General features: G+C 31.7%; 2 protein-coding genes across 6 annotated transcripts in view; one reads left to right on the top strand and one right to left on the bottom strand.

The window, feature by feature from the left end:
* Nucleotides 1–1,437: 1,437 nt before the first annotated feature.
* Nucleotides 1,438–12,171, top strand: LOC127738103 (protein FAM161A-like). The gene is made up of 5 exons (XM_052249213.1): nucleotides 1,438–3,127; nucleotides 6,204–6,279; nucleotides 8,082–8,237; nucleotides 8,629–8,728; nucleotides 9,405–12,171. Exons 1-5 carry the CDS (start codon nucleotides 1,441–1,443, stop codon nucleotides 9,585–9,587), a joined length of 2,202 nt encoding a protein of 733 aa, XP_052105173.1. The 5' UTR covers nucleotides 1,438–1,440; the 3' UTR covers nucleotides 9,588–12,171.
* A 6,179-nt stretch (nucleotides 12,172–18,350) lies between these two features.
* Nucleotides 18,351–19,893, bottom strand: part of LOC127738100 (zinc finger protein 410-like) — a 36,870-nt gene continuing 35,327 nt past the window's right edge. For 4 of the 5 annotated variants that reach the window (XM_052249208.1, XM_052249207.1, XM_052249210.1 and 1 more), the window contains one exon: nucleotides 18,351–18,856. In XM_052249208.1, coding sequence (XP_052105168.1) covers nucleotides 18,630–18,856 — 227 coding nt within the window. In that variant the 3' untranslated portion in view covers nucleotides 18,351–18,629. The remainder of the gene's footprint in view (nucleotides 18,857–19,893) is intronic. The other variant, XR_007999939.1, reaches the window with a different exon arrangement.

The raw sequence follows: 19,893 nt of genomic DNA, 5'->3' as shown, positions 1-19,893 counted from the left end.
ATTCCTTTGTCCTGTATCGGTCTGATTTTTGATGATGTTCTTATTTGTTATCTCTTCTTTGATGATGTTCCAATTTGTCTTTAATTTAATTTAACATACCCGGGGGTTGTTTCATTGGTAGTATGGTTTTGTGTAGCAGTATGTCACTATCATTTCATGGTATAATATGCCAGGGGTGGTTTTTGAAGTTTTGACCAGTTACAGGTTTGTGGTTAGCACTTTATCATGAAGGTTGTCTTCTCTTGTTGGTGATTCGTGAATTTGAGTGAGTTGGCGGGATTCAGTTATAATTACCGTGAGTTTAGTTTGAATCCCCTTGTTACTTGGGTGGTTTGATACTGACATTGATTTCAAGTTTATCATCTGGGCAGTTGAAGTCCCCAGTAAGCATAGTATTCAGTGTTTTACCTGCTGTCATTTGTAGAGAGAGACAGTTTCTAGCTCGTTTAGGGGCCATCCTGTGAATACTTTGCTCGATCTAATAACGTCTTTATTACTGGGAATCCTAGGCTTTTCTCCTAATAAAACCAGGATTCTGTTCCATAGATAATGTCAGGTTAAGTGATGAAGTTTATTGCTCAATCCTTTAGATTCTGGTCATGACTGAGTTTTTTACTCCGCCGGTGAAATTTCATTAACCTGCAATAATTTTCAATCTTTAGACAATCTTTCGAAGTTTACATGGCTATTTACGCTAGAAAATTTAGATGTATATAAATGTTTGGGAAAGTATTTATCTAAAAACTTCTGAGGATAATGAGAAATTCAAAGATAATAAATGCAAATTAGCCGCGTATACTTATTTAGAGTGGTATATTTTATAGATCATGTTATTATTTGTATTATCTGGTTCTGTCCTGGCCTTATATAACAGTTATTGTAAAACTGTGTTGTTTTCTTTTATGTTTCTCTATTTATGTCTAATCATATGTATGTGTATGTAATGTGATAAAAGCTCTTTATAGGGCCCTTTGATTGGAAATAAAATATTCTTATTCATATTCATATTCTTATTCTTATTGTCTTATAATCTAAATTTACGTTTTTCGTTTTAGATGAATATGTTGTTACTCTATTTCTTTCTATTTCTGTGATAACTGGGGCTGTATTCCTTATGGGGATTACCCATTTTAAACTCAGTTAATCCGTTGTGTACTAAGGAACCGTTGTGTTAGCTGTTATTTAAACATTATTTGGGGTTTTTAGTTGTATTTTAAATGGTTTGACTGTGAACAATCTGAAAAGATCCTTTGCTTCTCAACTTAAAAAAAAAAATCAATATCAAACAAAAATAAAAATACTAAATGGCTATAAAAATCTTACAGTTTTTATTTAAATTTTAAATAGACAAATTTCAATTTTATTTCCAAATTTATCAAATAACAAAACATTAAACATTCTGTGCGGACTGCTCTGCATAGTTTCGGGTTCGGTTCCAACATGGCAACAATGGCAACAAGTCACAATTTGTCAGTAATGACAAACTCTTGCATAAAACCTCCGGTAGATCCCCAAACTGGATTATCGTCAACAATGCACGAAAGACCTAAGCCGTCAATGAGCTACTTGTTCGATGAATTGAGTAACGGGTATGTTTATGAACACGACCAACATCAGTTTTATGAAAATGGTTCGCCCGATCTTGTCACAACGAAACCCGCCTTGAAAACAATTGCACGGGACTTAAGCAATTGCACTGACGAAGAATTCTACGAAAAACTCACACAGATAAAAAACGAACATAAGAAAACTTTGGTACTTTGTGAAAAGTTATATAAAGAGAAAATAAACCACCAAAATCAGCCAGAAATTTCTGGCATTGGGCCAAGACCGGTTACAATTACATCAACCTTAAATGGACTTGATTCATCAGCAATTCAGAATTTGGATGTACCAGCAAGAGATTATATTAAAGGTCAAGAAATTATATTAGACAGGTCTGCAAATTCCAAACCACCACTTCCATTTTCAAAAACCCAACGAATTTCCCGTTCACCATCAGATATACCTGTCTGCAGACCTAGCTCTGCACCTGTACACAGACGTGGATCGCTCACTAAGAGTTTGGAAGAAGAAGTGTGGAAATCAATTTCAGAAAGAAGAGAAAAACAAACATTTGATAATTTTGAGGATGAACAACATTTACAAAATAGAAGTTATGGCGAAAATGAAAATCCTGAATTATCTGGTGCTTTATCACAGATTGGAGATATGTGGGAAGAATTTTCAATTGAAGATTATTATCCAAGATCCAGACAAAGACCTTCTTCAGCCACAGTCACAAAGGGAGAAAAAGAAGAAAAGGAATGGAGACATAGGATAACTATTCCAAAACCATTTAAAATGACAATAAGAGAAGAAAACAAAGAAAAAACAGTCTCAAAGGCTCAAATGGAATTAGAAGAACAAAGGAAACAACAAGAAGCTGAAGAACGAATTGAATGTTCTAAAAAATTTAAAGCAGCACCTGTGCCAGCTCATGTGTACTTACCACTTTTTGATGAAATAATGGAACAGCAAGAAACAAAAAGAAGATTTCTTCAACAGCATTCTCAAGAGTTACTGAAATCTCAGGAAAAGCCGTTTAAATTTCATTACAGAGAAAGAAGTAAAGAAAGACAAACAAGGATACAATCAGCTCCTACAAAAAGAGAATCAAAGTCAAAACACATGTTCAAAGCTAATCCAGTTCCAGATTATTTATATGACAATTCTGTTTATGACAGAATTTTAGAAGAGGAAGAATATAGAAAAATTAGAATGAAGATGCGTTCAGAAGAATTGCTTAAAAATTCATCATTGCCTTCTAACATGGAAGCATTGCAAAAAGCTAAGGAACTTAAAGCAAAAGAAAAAGCTATAAAAAGAAAAAAGAAACATTACTCAAAAACTAAAGTTAATCATGAGGTGCCAGATTATGATGAACTTTACTTGCATTTTCAGAAAGAGTTAGCAAGACGCAAAAATGAAAGGGATGGTACAGTTGTCAAACCATTCCATCTTCATACAGAAAATATGAGATCAAGTCGTGAAAAAATTATATCTGACATTGCAAACGATGAGAGAACATTGAAAGAGAACAGATGGCCTTATAAAAATCCAAGAACTACTCCACAAAGAAGTTTAGGTAATATTTTTTGCTATACATTGTTTACATGTACACATGTACAATTTACTGAATGTGAGCTTAAATTGTACAATGCATCTAATGGTCCTTGTAGATGTACATGTATAGCTATAGGTGCAAAATGTATCCGTAATATAAAGAACTATTAAAGACAGGTTTGGGCCCCTCTGCGTTTCTATAAACAAATGAACCAGCCAGACATTTTTTCCCTGTTCCAGTTTTTAAACACACTGCATTTGTACCATAAGGCATTCAAATCTTAAGTTAACCACAGAGAGATCAAAGGCAAGAAGATTTATTCAAGATGCAAGAGCATGATGAATAATGAAAACTATTTACTCACACTTTGATTTTGGTTTATTAACTGATAAAGTATGCTTTGGAGTGTTGAATGTCAGCTTAATTCTTTTTGTCGGGCCTGCAACTTTTGTCACAAAAGCGAGACATAGCGATCCTACATTCCGTCGGCTGCAGCGGCATCCACAAATATTCACTCTGTGGTTAAAGTTTTTGAAATTTTAATAACTTTTTTAAACTATCCTGGATTTCTACCAAACTTGGACAGAAGCTTGTTTATGATCATAAGATACAATGTAGTATCCAGAAGTAAATTTTGTAAAACAAAAATCCTGTGGTTAGAGTTTTTAAAATTTTAATAACTTTCTTAAACTATCCTGGATTTGTACCAAACTTGCAATTGGACAGAAGCTTTTTTATGATCAAAAGCTAATATCTAGAAGGAAATTTTGTAAAAATTTATTTCCTTTTTTCCGTATATATTACTTATAAATGGATTTACAAAAATGTAGTTTTTCTTCCAGTTAACATTACATACAGTCTGCAGTTAAAGTTTTTAAAACATTTATTAGATTCATAAATCATCCTGGATTTTTACCAAACTTGGATAGAAGCTTCTTACAAAAGATAGTATGAAGAGGAAAATTTTGAATAATTTGTTCCCCATTTTTGTTGAGCCTGTGACTAACAGCAAAAGTAGGCGAGACACTGGGTTCTGCAGAACCCTTACAAATTTTTTTTTATAATGTCTCGTCATAAATGCTTGAACACACAGATAAAAAAATTTAATTTTGTTTTAAAAAACAAAAATGTTTTCTGATTCTTAATATTTACTGTAGTCTGTATCATGTACATGTATGTCCACAGCTATAAAGGTTTTATATATATATATGTTGGACTCTGAACCGGATGGGACTCCGAACTGCGATGGTCACGCTGAAGTGCAATGGTCCACGCTGAAGTGCGTTGGTTAACACGCTGAAGTGCGATGGTGACATTGTGACGCTAACTTGTTGATAGCTACGCTGAAGTGCGTTGGTGGATACGCTGTAGTGCGATGGTCTAACTGTGACGTTGTGTATACTAGCTAAATGCGATGTCTGAAGTTGGAACCCACATTTAATGTATAGTTGTGTAGTGGTTATCGTGCTAGCCTCGCATTCGGAAGATCTGGTATGATGTCTGGTCAGGTCACATACTTTAAATTTTAATTTGCTGATTATCCGCTTAGCACGCAGCAGTATGGAGTCAGAAAATATACTAGATGGTTCAATATAGTACAAAGCAAACGAGTGGGAGGACATGTCTTGAGTGTGCAAGTGCGATAAAAAAATTAGGTTCAGCTAGTATAGTACTAAGCAGGGTCCATATGATTTATCAACTATATTAGTAACTTGTTTTGCCATGCCATAGCTATACGAAATTGCTCACAACACTCATTCATCCATTTATCTGATATGGTAACAGATTTTTCAAGAAATAAAAACCACCAAGTACATTTATGCTTGACTTGTAGCGAAACGTGACGCGTGTTCGGCCAAAAACTTGAGAATTAGCTCTTTCTCCGCAGAGCAGTAGACATTTAGAAGTACAAGTAGGGACCATTCGGTTTATTTTGACCTAACCCGTTGCCGATGATCAATACTGTAAGCACAATTAGACTAAGAGTGTGGGTTTTCTTACAAAGCAGGATTCATCACAAGAGTTAAACAAAATTATCTCTACTTGATACAACGATAACATTGCTAATAATAAATTTGATTTTATTATTAAATTGTCCACACAAAATCGTGTGAAGCATACTTGAAGAGAAGTCAAAATTAATATTAAGATCAAGTCATTTTATTGGTCGTACAAAATATTTGCGGCATACATTTTGTACTTCCGAACACTGGTTAGCCCATCTGCAGACTGAGATCATTTTTAGCCGCTTTGTTCCCCATGATTTGGTGCCTGACTTATTTTTACATATTTTTGTAACCTCCACCTGCAATGCTCAGTAGTGTTCGGGACTAGAATCGTTCGTTTCTTTCATTTTTCTTTCCTTTGTACGCATTGAACCTTCATCTTCAAATTCTTATTCTCCTGCCTGCGAACCCATGTTGTTAGTAACGTTGTATTTGAAAACGTCACAATATTCAAACGTCATGCCAAGCCATCGCACTTCAGCGAAAGGACCATCGTACTTCAGCGTGGACCATCGCACTTGAGCATGACCATGGCACTTCATCGTCCCCATCGCACCTCCAAGTCCTACATATATATACAAGTCTAAATTGAAAACAACGTTCAAACCTATGATTGCGTTGCATAAAAACTGCAATTTTTATACGTTGTGCATGCAAAACAAATTTCTTGGTAGAGGGGTCTAAAAACAGCACAAACAACATTTTCTAAAAGACCAAAAAAGTGAAAAAGTATATTTTAACAAAACCCATTTGACTAGCAGGTAGAACAACGGATGTTCTTAAACCCTGCTGACTGCCATTGGCGATTGCCAAATAAACGGACCACCAGATGTAACAAAATGGATCTTAACTATTAATTTAATACCAAACAGAAAACAATAAACTTGCGGAAAAGATGGTACAATGTATACCGCAAACAAAAGGTGCAAAAATTAGTACACCATATCCGGAGTACTTTTTGTATAATTTTAATAATTGATACAAAATTATGAAAACTATTTTCAATGATTTGTAAACATTAACTAAAATATAGAGACTCCTGGTGACTCAAACTCTTTGTACAATGAATGTGTATATTTTTATATTACCAGGCCATCTATCAACTTCTTTGGATTCTATACCAGCAAAGATGACAAATGCTGCAGCACTTAGATCTAGTCAGTCCAAGTATGTATGCTATATGAATTTAGACAAGGAATAAAAAATAAAATTTGGGTGAGGGTATAAATGGATTAAATGCATACTTACAATCCTCAGAACAACTCATTCAAGAAGATTGCAATGTCTCCTGGTAATTTGTATTCATGTATGAATAGGTTAATGCCAGATTATATGTGACAAACAAAACTGAAATCTAATGAGTTATTATTAATCACCTGTCCAAGAGTCATTGCCTTCTGGTATTTTTTCTAAAATTGCTACCATTTGCTGGAATGATGATTGCATTGGCGACCCTTTAAAAATATTCCTCATTTGCCACTGATTACATTGTATATAATACATGATGGCAATGATTCCACATAGGTTATCAATAAACGACTCGTGAGCATAGTGTTTCACTTAAAAAAAGTGAGCGTGGATGTGCATCCCTGTAAGACCATCCCAGTAAGATCTAATTAGTATGATAAGTATCCCAGAATGAGAGACTTCTCTATAGGTCATCTTCAGTTATTTTCCTTGACCTTTAATCCATTTCTTAGAAATTCTTGATGGTATTTCACAGCCGTATGTTGTATAACCTCCCATTTAGCATAAAACAGTTCAATTACACTTAGGTCATTGTGACCTTTATTTATGCTTTAGAAAAAAATGGTTTAATTATTTAGTTTACTGGAAATATAACAGCTTATTTATACATGTATAAATAAAAGAAATCAATTCCACCCACAACAGTGTTTGTGAAGTACCTGAACAAACAGATAAAACCAGTACTTAGACTAGTAAAATGATATTTTTACCAAAATGTATGATAAAATTTTGGCAATTTTTATGAATCACATTTGCTTCTGCAAAACATTTGGGTCACCATTAACTACATTTTTATATGTTGGTAGCATTAAATCTTGTGTTTCACATGCACATGTAGGTCTGTTTTTTAGACATCCATAATTGTTTCAATAGGTTAGAACATTTTTTCTAATTGCAGTTATAATTTATTTTTTCATAACTTATGGACTGGTGAATAGCTTCTGCCCATTGCTAGAGACATGTTTTTTGTGGTATAAAACTGGCTCAGTGTATATATATTCTTGACCATTCATTTGTAGTGGTTGACTCTGTCTCGGAGGAAGTTTGGAAAAATCAAAAACCTTGTTTTCAAGAACTCATATACATGTAAGGTGAAACCTTTACAAAGTTTTATGCAATCAGTAAGGATTTTTTATTTTTCTAAACGTTTTATGAAGTAGAAAGGCTATTTCTGTGACATGCTTGCTTTATATATACTAAAAACTACCTTTCCTATAGCAATGGGATGAATGTTTTTACCAGTTGATCAGGTTGAATTGCCTCTTGATAAAGTGTTGAGGCACATTAGTATCGGGAAAGTGCAGTTCTTTTGAATAGGCACAGTAAATGAGAAGACAAATGTACACGAGTCTTGATATTTGTTGATATCAAATCTAATGGGGCTCTAAGTACGTTTTCTTCTTACTCTTCCACTTTTAGCATTCATGACTTGATTGTGGTTCTCCTTTAGCAGTTTTATAAATCTTCTGACCAGTTGGAAAATTTGATTGTAGAAGCAAACTACAACTGCATCAGGTGTTTTTAGACTTCAATGGTATGGATGAAAAATTTACATAAACATTCAAGTCACAGTAATTATAATAGGTTAAGGATTTGATCCAATTAGTTATTAATTCAAATTTGATACTAGAAAAGGTGATCGGCTGTCATTTCTAATGCTTCCATTTCTTTCTTAAATATATAACGTAAAAATCTATTGTTTTTAAAATTATTTTTTGCAGAAAGAAACTTTCAACAATGACTGAGAAGGAAAGAAGAGAGATAGATGAAGAGAGGCGAAAACGCAACAAAGAGATGAAGTATCGAAGATTAATTAATGAAAGAACATCAACAGAAAATTTATCTGAAACTACTGAACAGAGGTTAAGAAGATACAGGTAATAAGAAGAAGCCTTGGCACAAGTCACTTACTGATATCTTGGATTTCAGATTTTAATGAAATCTGTATAACACCTTATTGTTATATACATGTACATGAATACTAGTTGCTAAGTAAAATATTCATTCTGTTTAAAGAATAAGTTCGTCATGCCTTATGACAAATTAGAAATAGAGCAAATGAGTTGGTACTTTAAATTATGTACATAGATAAATAAATAAATATAAATTACACATCATTTCTGGATTGTGAATATGAAATGAACTAACACCAAATCCTTTATAAAAATGTATAACATTGTAAACATTTCTGTCATTTCATCTGGCACCAAGATTCAATGGCCCATGATAAATTTTATTATTTACAAAGTATTCTTATATGGTTTGCAGAGAGGCAGAGAGAGAAAGAATGGAACAATATGAGAAAGAATTACAAAACATGAAGGACAGAATTGACCAGAGACCATTATTGTTTGAACAAGAATCACAGGTAAACAAAAATTTAATCAATTAAGCTAATATAAAACAATAGCTATAAGGTTATGTAAATTGTGTTCAAACTTTTTAAAACCATTTTGTTAAATTATAGAAATGTATAGAAAATGGCCTTAGCTGTAGTATACAATCAACATGATATGTGCTATTTTCTACCTCCAGGCATAGATGGTGTTTGTCAGATTTGGCACCTTTTTTTTGGTATTCAATGCTCTGAGACATTTAGAACCCTTATTTTGGGGGGAAGAAATTCATCAATGACAATTTGTCAAAGCAGATGTCATAAAAATTGAATAAAAATGATACAAGATAAATAGTGTTAAAATAAGTCACACACTGTATTGATTTTAAGTAAATGATGAGAATTTCACATAACTGAATAATATTTTAATGCTTTAATTTAAAAAAAAAATGAATTTAAAAAAAAACTTTTATCATTGGATTTTTTCCACTCATCTTGATCATCAAATGCATGGGGAAAACAAGATTGAAAGTTACAGCTTAATTACTGTATTGATTCATGGAAATTACAACAATGAAAACATATATTTAAAAAAAATAACCAAGTGTAAATCAATTACCTTCATAACATTATTATTGCTATACAAAATATTAATGAATTCTTTATGATGGCTAGCATCATGTAAACATGAGTTTTCTCTTTAATTTAGGTCAATGCCAAAAAAACAGCGGAGAAGAAGTTTACTGCCAAACTACGTAGTCACGGAGTTGATGAAGAAGCCCTACAGACTCGAAGTTCCCGTACTGTTAGTGTCCATGATAGTTATGACAGTTATGATGATGATTTTGATGACACCTATATGAAAACAAAAGAAGTAGAAGTTGAGTCATAGGACAGGGATACAACAGACTTCATAACAATTCAACCACTTTAGGCAGATATTGCATGCATGTAGTCAAATTCAAAGTGAAAAGAACAAAATTAGTGGCTGCTGCAATAGATGTAACAGATGTTATTTATTAACATGTAGATTCAGAATTTAGCAGTGACAAGACATCTTTTGTTAGTTAGATACTTTATTAACTTAGATAAGGAGCATGTTATCTGGTAATAAAAGATCTAGAAAAAAAGGAAAAAATAACGTATTCATTTTACTATTGTTAAGTATGGTAAATAAAGGTTGGAGAAATTGAGAATCCCCTTCTAATCATGTGACAACAGCAATATTCCACTTATAAAAGGTAGATGATCATTGTTTCAATTTATCAGATATTGTGAAAATAATGTTAAGAATTATCTCAGTAAGTTGGGTTGATAAGGTTAATAGTGCAAATAAAATTATGTCTTATTTTTGTTTTGTTTTTATAATTGTTTCTAATGAATGGTATTGATTGTGATAAGCTAACAGTTAAAATTTTCTTGTAATACATTTTCCAATTATAAAAAAAAAACGCGCAGTAAATGAAAACTGGAATTCATAGGTAAATGTTAGAATTTCATTCCAAATGTGTTTTTATATAGATAATGTATGAAAGCTGTTAATCAAAGTCTAAAACAAAAGGAAAGAAGGCATTGTTTTGACATTATTCTTTTTTTTATAAGAAAGATGTGTGACAAAATCCAATAGAAATAAGTAATATAGGACATTATTAATAGATAGATGATAGAAGTAGTAGAAATTTGTAACTGAGCTTTTTATATATGTATTTCTACTATAACCAAGTTAATCATTCCATTAGAAATTAGATCTTGCTACTGAGCAAGAGTTTATTAAAAACAGTTTTTGCATTTGGATTAAATAACATAGATTCAGGTTTTTTACATATTTTATCATATAATTCATTTAAGAACAGAGAAAAAGCACCTCATGTATATTTTCATTGTAATTTGTTCGTAATGTACATGTTGTGTTAGACGAATGACTCAAATTTGGAACTTAACTTGGCTCGAGATCAAAACTTGATTTTGTAATTGTAAATGTATACTTGAACAAAAATATTTTCTCTCTGACTTTTTTATTTAGTCTGAAGCTGATACTCTCTTTTTGTCACTTTTTATGTCTTATCTATCATAGCAGTGGTGCATTCTTTTTTCAGTTCTGTGCATCCATCCATCTCTTTTGTCTGTCCCATGTTAAGTTAAAGTTTTGATGTAAAGGAGTTCACTAGTAGGTTGTGGTCACTTCAGCTTGAAACTAAGTACACATGTTAAAAATATGTTAAATTAGGGTTTTAATCCAAATTTTGTGGTTTACTAAATATTGAAAAGGGATAGTATTCGAGGGGCATGATATCCTATTGACATATAATCTTGTGTAAAAGATGCATTTGTTTTATCCCATACTCTAGAAATGGGAATGGCCAGTATAGATAATTCAGGTTATTATTTGTAAGTACTGTAATATATCATTCTCAATATTTTACTTCTTGTTTGCAAGCTAGATCAGGAAGCAAGCCACATATGTTCATATTGTGCTTAATGATTGAGAATTGCACATTTATCTGCTAAAAAAATATTTTTTATATCCCCCCCCTTTTTTAAAAGCAGGCAATATTTAGAGATGATAGGGGAGTCTGTCCGTCTGTTAGTTTGTCCTTCTGTCTAACTTTTATAAGTACAACTATGCAACTAAGATTTTTAAAGGACCATGACTTATACATTTGTTGTTCCGTATAAGTCAGATAGAAGTTATTCATATTCCTAAAGCAAATATAATCACTTTCCTTTTGTACTTTCTAGTTTCATTCATTTGCATGTACAATACTTTGTCATTCATTGTATATCAGTTCTAAGGCTATATAAATATTGGAATTTGGTTGAAAAGGAAATTTGGGGACTTTGGGGAGAAACTTTCAGAAAAAGAAATCATGATTTCTGTTAAGCTATTCAATGACCTTAGAAATTTATAGAAACAAAAAATTCCTTATAGTTTTTGAATTTGAATTAAACAAAATATGAACTGAAATATTAATGCTTACTTTAAACTATTTGATATGGATGGTTAATTTTTTCTCTCCTTTTAGGATTTGAATGTTGTTGATCTTGAAATAATATTTTTAATGTTTTGGTTTTAAATGTTTAATTATTGATATTAAAACTGTTAAATATATCTATTAACTAGTCTCTTTATAAATAAGAGGACAGACCAATTGTTGTCATTACAGTTTTTAAGGAAAAAAAAAGAATTTATATATATGTATTTCATCAGATTTTGGTAATGGAAGATATCATGATTTGAAAGATGTAAATTGTATGTTATTTCTCTTTTTTAATGTTTTAATTTTAATACACAGATTCTTACTGTTACTGTCAGTTGTGTAATATGGTATAAGGAATTTTTGTCATCAATGTTATTGTTTTATGTGATACTGTGATATTTCTTGTTAAATCTTGACATTTTAATGTTTTCACTCACATTTTATACATTTCAGTAGGCTATCAGTAATATATTTATAAATAAAATAATGTATTGTTTACTTTGTGAAATTTATGCCTGGTAATGAGCAAGAACTATTTTATTTAAAGCCCAAAAACTGGTAGACTGTTTTAGACTCTTGTTTTCCCAAAAACATTGTCATAGCAACAGGATATTAAACTAAATTATATTTAGAAAAATATTTTGTGGGGTATAAGACATTTCTGTTATATTGATATTTTCTGCTTTCCAAGCAGCTCAGACAATTTTACCTTCTTTAGAATTGATCCATCCTGAACATGATATTTTCTCAGCATCTACTATGCTGTAAGAATTTCATAAGGAATTTGAATTTTAGTTGTGTTGACCAGCCAGTTAGTTAAGATAATTAGTACTGTGGCAGTCCTTTTGGCACTTCATTTAACGAAAACTAAACAAATAAGGGGTTGGGATTTAAAATTTGCAACAAAGTCACAGAAGAGTGCTGTTTCTGAAGTTTGTTAAGTAAGTTTTTTTGTAAGTAGGTCAGTTGAAGGGACACAACCTTTGATTAATCAATGATATTTTGTATGCAGTTGTATTAGCATTGGCATACCTCATTTACTTGATATTATTTGGCCATGTGCTCTCAGTCATGGTCCGTTGACCTTTTAAAGTTTTTTAGTTTACTTACTGTAAATTCAGAAATTATTGCGATGTTTTTATTATTGCGAAAAATGCGACAGGGTCATAATCGCAATAATTTAAACTCGCATTTTGAAATTTTTTATATGAATTAAACAGGATTTTTCTCAATATCGCAAAAATTAAAATCGCATTTTAGTCTAAAATGACAAAATCGCAATAATAAATGCACGCAATAATTTCTGAATTTACAGTATTAAAATGCAGTATAAATTAAAATAAAAGAAGAATGGGTCTGAGGACACGAATGCCCCCGCTCAAGCTTTGCAATTTTTCAAGTTAAAAAGGGGCATAACTCTAGAACTGTTGATGACTCACTGCCCAAATTCAAACTCTGTCTGTATGTTGTGGTTCTTAGCATTTTGTATGAGTTTCATAAAATGTGGATAAGGCAAACTTAAGTTAGAGTGCGGAAATGAAAACAATTTTCCGAGTTATAAAGGGCATAACTCTGTCTGCGAGTTTTGGTTCTTAGCATTGTGTATGAATTTTAAAAAAAAGATGAAGAAAACTGAAGTTAGAGTAGGGAAACGAAAATGGGACGGGTCGGACAGAAAGATGGTAAAGGGTAACACTTAATGCCCCCATTGCCTACGTCAGGGGCATTACACAATATAAATTACATTCAGACTAGGCATATATCTGTGTCAGCAGATTATCAAAGATATTTAACAATTAATGGTACAAATGATTCAAAGGGAGGGACATGACCAGGGGAACACCCATAGTGCTCTTGAAAGGCATTATCATTGAAATCAGTATGTGTATAGTTTAGGGATGTGTTTCTGAATCCATTTTTGAAATATTTCAAAATTACATGGTTTTGGGGTAAACATGAACCTTAAGGTAAAAAAAGGATTTTTTAAGAAATTTTTAAGAAGTCAACTGCAATGGTATCTGACATATCGTACTAGGGTGATGCATCCATGTGGCCATTATCAAAAGCTTATGACCAGGACAAGAAAAAGTCCCAAAAATTTAATTGTCCCCCGTGTAACGTGTTTTGGGGGACATGGAAGTACCAGGCGTCAGTCTGGTCTTGTTAGCGCTCTCACAGGTACAATTCTTTACCAGATTTTTATAAAACTTATACTATAGGTTAATATCAGCAATATCTCGGACAAGTTCTATAATGGTGGCCGATCGACTTTTTTTAAAAGAGTTATGCCCCTTCGAAATATTAAATTTATGGAAAAGGTCCTCATTAGCGCTCTCACAGGTACAATTCTTGCCAGATTTTTATAAAACTTATACTATAGGTTAATATCAGCAATATCTCGGACAAGTTCTATAATGGTGGATGAATGGTGGATGATCGACTTTTTTTAAAAGTTATGACCCTTGGAAATATTAAATTTATGGAAAATGGCCTAGTTAGCGCTCTCACAGGTACAATTTTTTACAAAACTTATAGTATACTATAAGTAATGCCCTTGAAGGTCTGTTTGAAATATTTAGTATACAATAAAAAAAACTTTTTTGTCCCCCCGCGCACGCTTTTTGTCGAGCCTTCGACTTTAGTCGAAAAAGCGAGACATAGCGATCCTACATTCCGTCGGCGTCGTCGTCGTTGGCGGCGTCCACAAATATTCACTCTGTGGTTAAAGTTTTTGAAATTTTAATAACTTTCTTAAACTATCCTGGATTTCTACCAAACTTGGACAGAAGCTTGTTTATGATCACAAGATATTATCCAGAAGTAAATTTTGTAAAAATAAAATTCCATTTTTTCCGTATTTTACTTATAAATGGACTTAGTTTTTCTGCCAGGAAATATTACATTCACTCTGTGGTTAAAGTTTTTAAAATTTTAATAACTTTCTTATACTATTTTGGATTTGTACCAAACTTGGACAGAAGCTTGTTTATGATCAAAAGCTAGTATCTAGAAGGAAATTTTGTAAAAAAATAAATCCATTTTTTCCGTATTTTACTTTTAAATGGACTTAGATTTTCTGCCAAGAAACAACACATTAACTTTCTTAAACTATCTTGGGTTTGTACCAAACTTGGACAGAAGCTTGTTTATGATCAAAAGCTAGTATCTAGAAGGAAATTTTGTAAAAAAATAAATCCATTTTTTCCGTATTTTACTTTTAAATGGACTTAGATTTTCTGCCAAGAAACAACACATTCACTCTGTGGTTAAAGTTTTTAAAATTTTAATAACTTTCTTATACTAATTTGGATTTGTACCAAACTTGGACAGAAGCTTGTTTATGATCAAAAGCTAATTTCTAGAAGGAAATTTTGTTTTCTCCCAGTTAACATTACATTCAGTCTGCAGTTAAAGTTTTTAAACATTTATTAGATTCATAAACTATCCTTGATTTTTACCAAACTTGGACAGAAGCTTCTTACAATCAAAAGATAGTATCAAGTGGAATATTTTTATTGATTTACTTCCTCATTTTTGTTGAGCCTGCAATTAACAGAAAAAGTAGGCGAGACACTGGGTTCAGTGGAACCCTTACGAATTTTATTTATAAATTGTTTTAAAGAACAACAAAAAAAAGTGTTTTTTTTTTAATTTATTGTCCCTGGATAGATAAAATATAGGCAATGAGGGGGACATTGGAACTTTGTTCTTTTATTATTTTGATCTTGAGGTCAAAGGTCAAGGACACGACAGCTATATGTCATACACGATCTTTTGGTAATACAACTTCATGCAAAATATGTCACTGTCAAAAGGTTATGCCAGGACAAGGTTGAATGAAAACAAAAATCAAATGAACCAGAAGAACAAGAACAAAAAATACTTGTGGGCGTATGGATTCATTTCTTTTCCTTTTTTCTGGTGTTTAATTTTTGTTTGTAACTATTTTTCAAAATTTCTATTCTGTTGAAAATAAGAATAGAGGGGCAGTATATATTAACTACTGTTATTGTAATATGGTATGGATATATTACCTTTCGGAATTTTGGGTCCTCAGTGCTCTTCAACTTTGTACTTTATTTGGCCTTTTTAACTTTTATGAATCGAGCGTCACTGATGAGTCTTTTGTAGACAAAATGCGTGTCTGATGTACAAAATTTAAATCCGGGTATCTATGAGTTGATGGTAATACGGTATGGATAAGTACAAGAACACATTAAATTATTAAAATTCTCTAAAGAAGATTTGATTAACAAAATTGAACAACAAAAGAAAGGGGAAAAAGGGCATCCATGCCCCAAGCACCTTTGGAAATACTACTCAAGTTTGTTATATAGAAGATATAGTAAGTGCCTGATTATCATACTCATTGTAAAAAATTGAAGACTACAATCAGTCCTACACATCTAGATTACAAGAGGATGATCCAATAAGCAAACCCATTGTCTAGTGAGTGCATGTAATGGTACACATCAACAGGAACAGTTTACCATTTTGAAATACCCAAGTGTGGGGTTTATGGTTTTCTGTTGTAACAAAAGTAGGATTATGTTTAATGGTTATATAAGAGACAACCATGCATAACACATTAATAAACACAGCCCTGTCATTAGCGTTAAAGTTTATCTTAAAATATTAAAATATTAATTTCTTTTTCTTTTTGAATGTCACTACTATGAGAAAACTAGCCACCAGTCTGATAGTCCAAATGATGTAGATGTAAGCAACTATAAGTCGCTGTATAGCCTTCAACAATGAGCAAAACCCACACTGATGTTTACCAAGCATCTGCTAAAATTTAATGTAACTGCTAACTATGTCAAAGCTGACTTGGCTCAGTGTTTTAATAGATTAATGAATTAAAATTTAAGACGAAAGTATTTGACCATATACCAATGTAAGTATTGGAGACTAAGCCCCATCAGAAGTATGTCATACTGACCTACATATGATTATTTACTCGTTAGTTTATTCTTGGATAAGTAAGCCACGTAATTCATTGTTGAAGACCTTCAAGCAGGAGTAAATATGAAGAACATCAACAAAAGCGTAAATCCTTAACTCATTAAAACCAGTATTACTTTGAATAGGGATGATGTTACATATAAATAAGAAGATGTGGTATGAGACAACTATCCATCCAAGTCGCAATGTGTAAAAAGAAAACAATTATAGGTCAAAGTATGGCCTTCAACACGGAGCCTTGGCTCACATCGAACAGCAAGCCCCAAAAAGACTTGTGTAAAACAATTCAAACAGGAAAACCAACGATCTAATCTATATAAAAAACGAGAAACACACCAACAAACGACAACTACTGAACAACAGGCTCCTGACTTAGGACAGGTGCATAAAAATGCAGCAGGTTTAAATGCTTTAACAGGCACCAACCTTCACCCTAACCTGAAACAGTGGTATAACATTACAACATAAAAAGACACACAATAAAATATCAAATTGAAATGGCTTAACTTGATCAAAAAGACAATACACAAAAACAAATAAATATACACTGAACGAATAAGTTTGATCTATGACACAATATAAATAAAAAAGATGTTTCAATGTCAAAAAGACAACTTTAACCTAACAAAATGGCGTTAAATAGAGTAACGTACACAGGTAAATCTAAATATAATAATTTTGTTGTTGGGAGTACAGAAACATTTTTTACAAAATAAATTTGTTATTCATAGTATGAGTACAGAAGTGAAAATTTTTTCGTCATACTAAATACTTTTCAAAGGTGGTACATATTAAAAATAGTAAGACGAGATAACACAAAATAAGTAAACATTGAATAACAGAAATGCATTACAAATTGTGTCAACAGGTCAAATTAAGAAGAAAGTACGATTTGAGAGTACTAGCAATTACTGAAAGCTAGTTAAAAGCCAAAAACAATTAATAATAAAAAATCATGCATCAGAGACTAAAATCAATTAAAACACATCCCAGGCAGTGTTTTAATGCCATGGACAGTCAAAGAAGACATGACTTGTGCAATGCCAAAATAAAAGTAACGACAGGCAGTAGGATAGTTAGGATTTAACCTTATAATAAATATGTATGATGTTATGTATAGAAAAAACAATTTCTAAAAAAGAAAATAAACGTGGATGTGTATATATACATCAGAAAAAAAACCATTCGAAAAATATACAAATTTAGTTATGTTTTAATTTGTTGATGACAAAATCAATGTTAGTGCCAATGAAAACAATATTCAAAGATCTTATTACAACATTAATATGATAACCTTTTCTTATAAGTTTTTTTAAAGGTTCGATAAGTTAACACAGATACATATATAGGTATAGGGGGAAGGTTGAGATCTCACAAAACATGTTTAACCCCGCCGCATTTTTGCGCCTGTCCCAAGTCAGGAGCCTCTGGCCTTTGTTAGTCTTTTGGTTGTTTTTTTAATTTTGGTTCATTTTCATGTTTCGGAGTTAAGTGTGACGTCCATTTTCGCTGAACTAGTACATATTTTTGTTTAGGGGCCAGCTGAAGCCTGCCTACGGGTGTGGGATTTTCTTGCTGTGTTGAAGACCTATTGGTGGCCTTGGGCTGTTTTCTGCTCTTTGGTCGGGTTGTTGTCTATTTGACACATTCCCTGTTTCCATTTTCAATTTTATATAAATTAACTTCGTTACGACATAAAAGTATAAATTCAGTAAAATACATAACCGTTTTATTTGAAAACGAAAATAAATTACATATCATACATACACAACTTCCATGAATAACATACATGTATTTGCATTTATTTAAATTTATTTCAATTTGTGTAAATTCTTCAGAATAAATCATCTCAAAAACTATTATGAGAGAACAAATTACAACTTCAATCAGTTAAGATATAATATTTTCCACCTTTGATAGTTACATTTTCAATTACTTAACTATTTCAGTTGGAAAATCTATTCCATTAGATACAAAAGTAGAATCCTAATTTATGAGTTGCTAATTGTCTTTTGTTCATTTAACATTCTATCACAGGTAATTTCTCCATGGCTAAAATCTGAATGTAAAAAATCAGTGTCATATACAGTCTCTTCTGGTGTGTTTGTATGTTGGTAACTGGTTGTCATAGTAACTGGTAATTGTGGAAGGGGAACAACTACAACATTAGCAGCACATGATGTTTCCTGATGTACTCTTGTTTCCTTGGTAACTAAATCTGGAAAAGAGTATTGATCACTCAATTCAAACAGTAAAACAACAGTTTATATTAATCTGCATAGATTATTAGGTTCTTTAAATACAAAGCAATTATTCTTCTTAATATGAACTATTAGGTCATAGCACATCAACTATTCTTTTTAACACAATTGGGAATTATTTCCAAAACATGTGATACAAGTGGAAAATATTAATTAATTTAAAAAATATTACAATCAAACTAAACTCTGTGAAAAAATTGTGTACTTACAATAAGTAGTTTATGAGTAATAAAATTTTAAAATTTAAAAACCAATCTGGTCAGTGTAATCAGCCAAAATGTTGAGAAAATGGGTAATGGTACAAAGAAATGATTTTACCAAAAATATGTACATCCCATATCAATTTTTTCTTTTTAAAATTCTTAGATATGTATTTTTTCAATCATTTATTACAAAGAAGTTGAAATAATATGCTTTTTGTTCTAAAAAAAGAGAAAAATCCCAAATTTACAAAATTTACAGTATGGTCAGTTTGACACGAAAAAGCAACAAAATTTTATAAAACTTTCTAATATTAACACCAACCTATACTTTTTTTAAGTTAAATTTATTAAGATTGGTCCACTTCATCTTTAGTGAAAGTATGAATAAAAGTTTAATTGTTGAACTGTGATTTTTTTACATGATAATAGCCCAAAAATGGGTAAAAATTTATGAAAAATGGGAAAATCATTAAAAATGGGGTACTTTCAAATGGCCATAGCAAAAAAAGAAGTGTGCCACCATATGATTTTTTCTTCATCAATTACTTTCTTACAGTCATATAAACCCAAAAATCAGGTTAAGAAAAAAAGTTTTAATTCTAGAAATCTTTGGCTCCTCAGAGGTGTACATCCCTAAATAACAAATCAATATTTAAATGACAACTCTTTCATCTAAGAACTTGTCCTAGACATTCATATCCTCAATCCTCACACAAAAAATAACTGAAATCTATATAAATACAAATTCTTTTAAAATGCACCTTTTTCAAAAACAACAAAAACAAGAATAT

This window comes from Mytilus californianus, unplaced genomic scaffold, assembly GCF_021869535.1.
Source record: "Mytilus californianus isolate M0D057914Y unplaced genomic scaffold, xbMytCali1.0.p SCAF_4, whole genome shotgun sequence".
In the NCBI taxonomy this organism is placed as follows: domain Eukaryota; kingdom Metazoa; phylum Mollusca; class Bivalvia; order Mytilida; family Mytilidae; genus Mytilus; species Mytilus californianus.
This window is presented reverse-complemented; position numbering and strand designations above follow the sequence as displayed.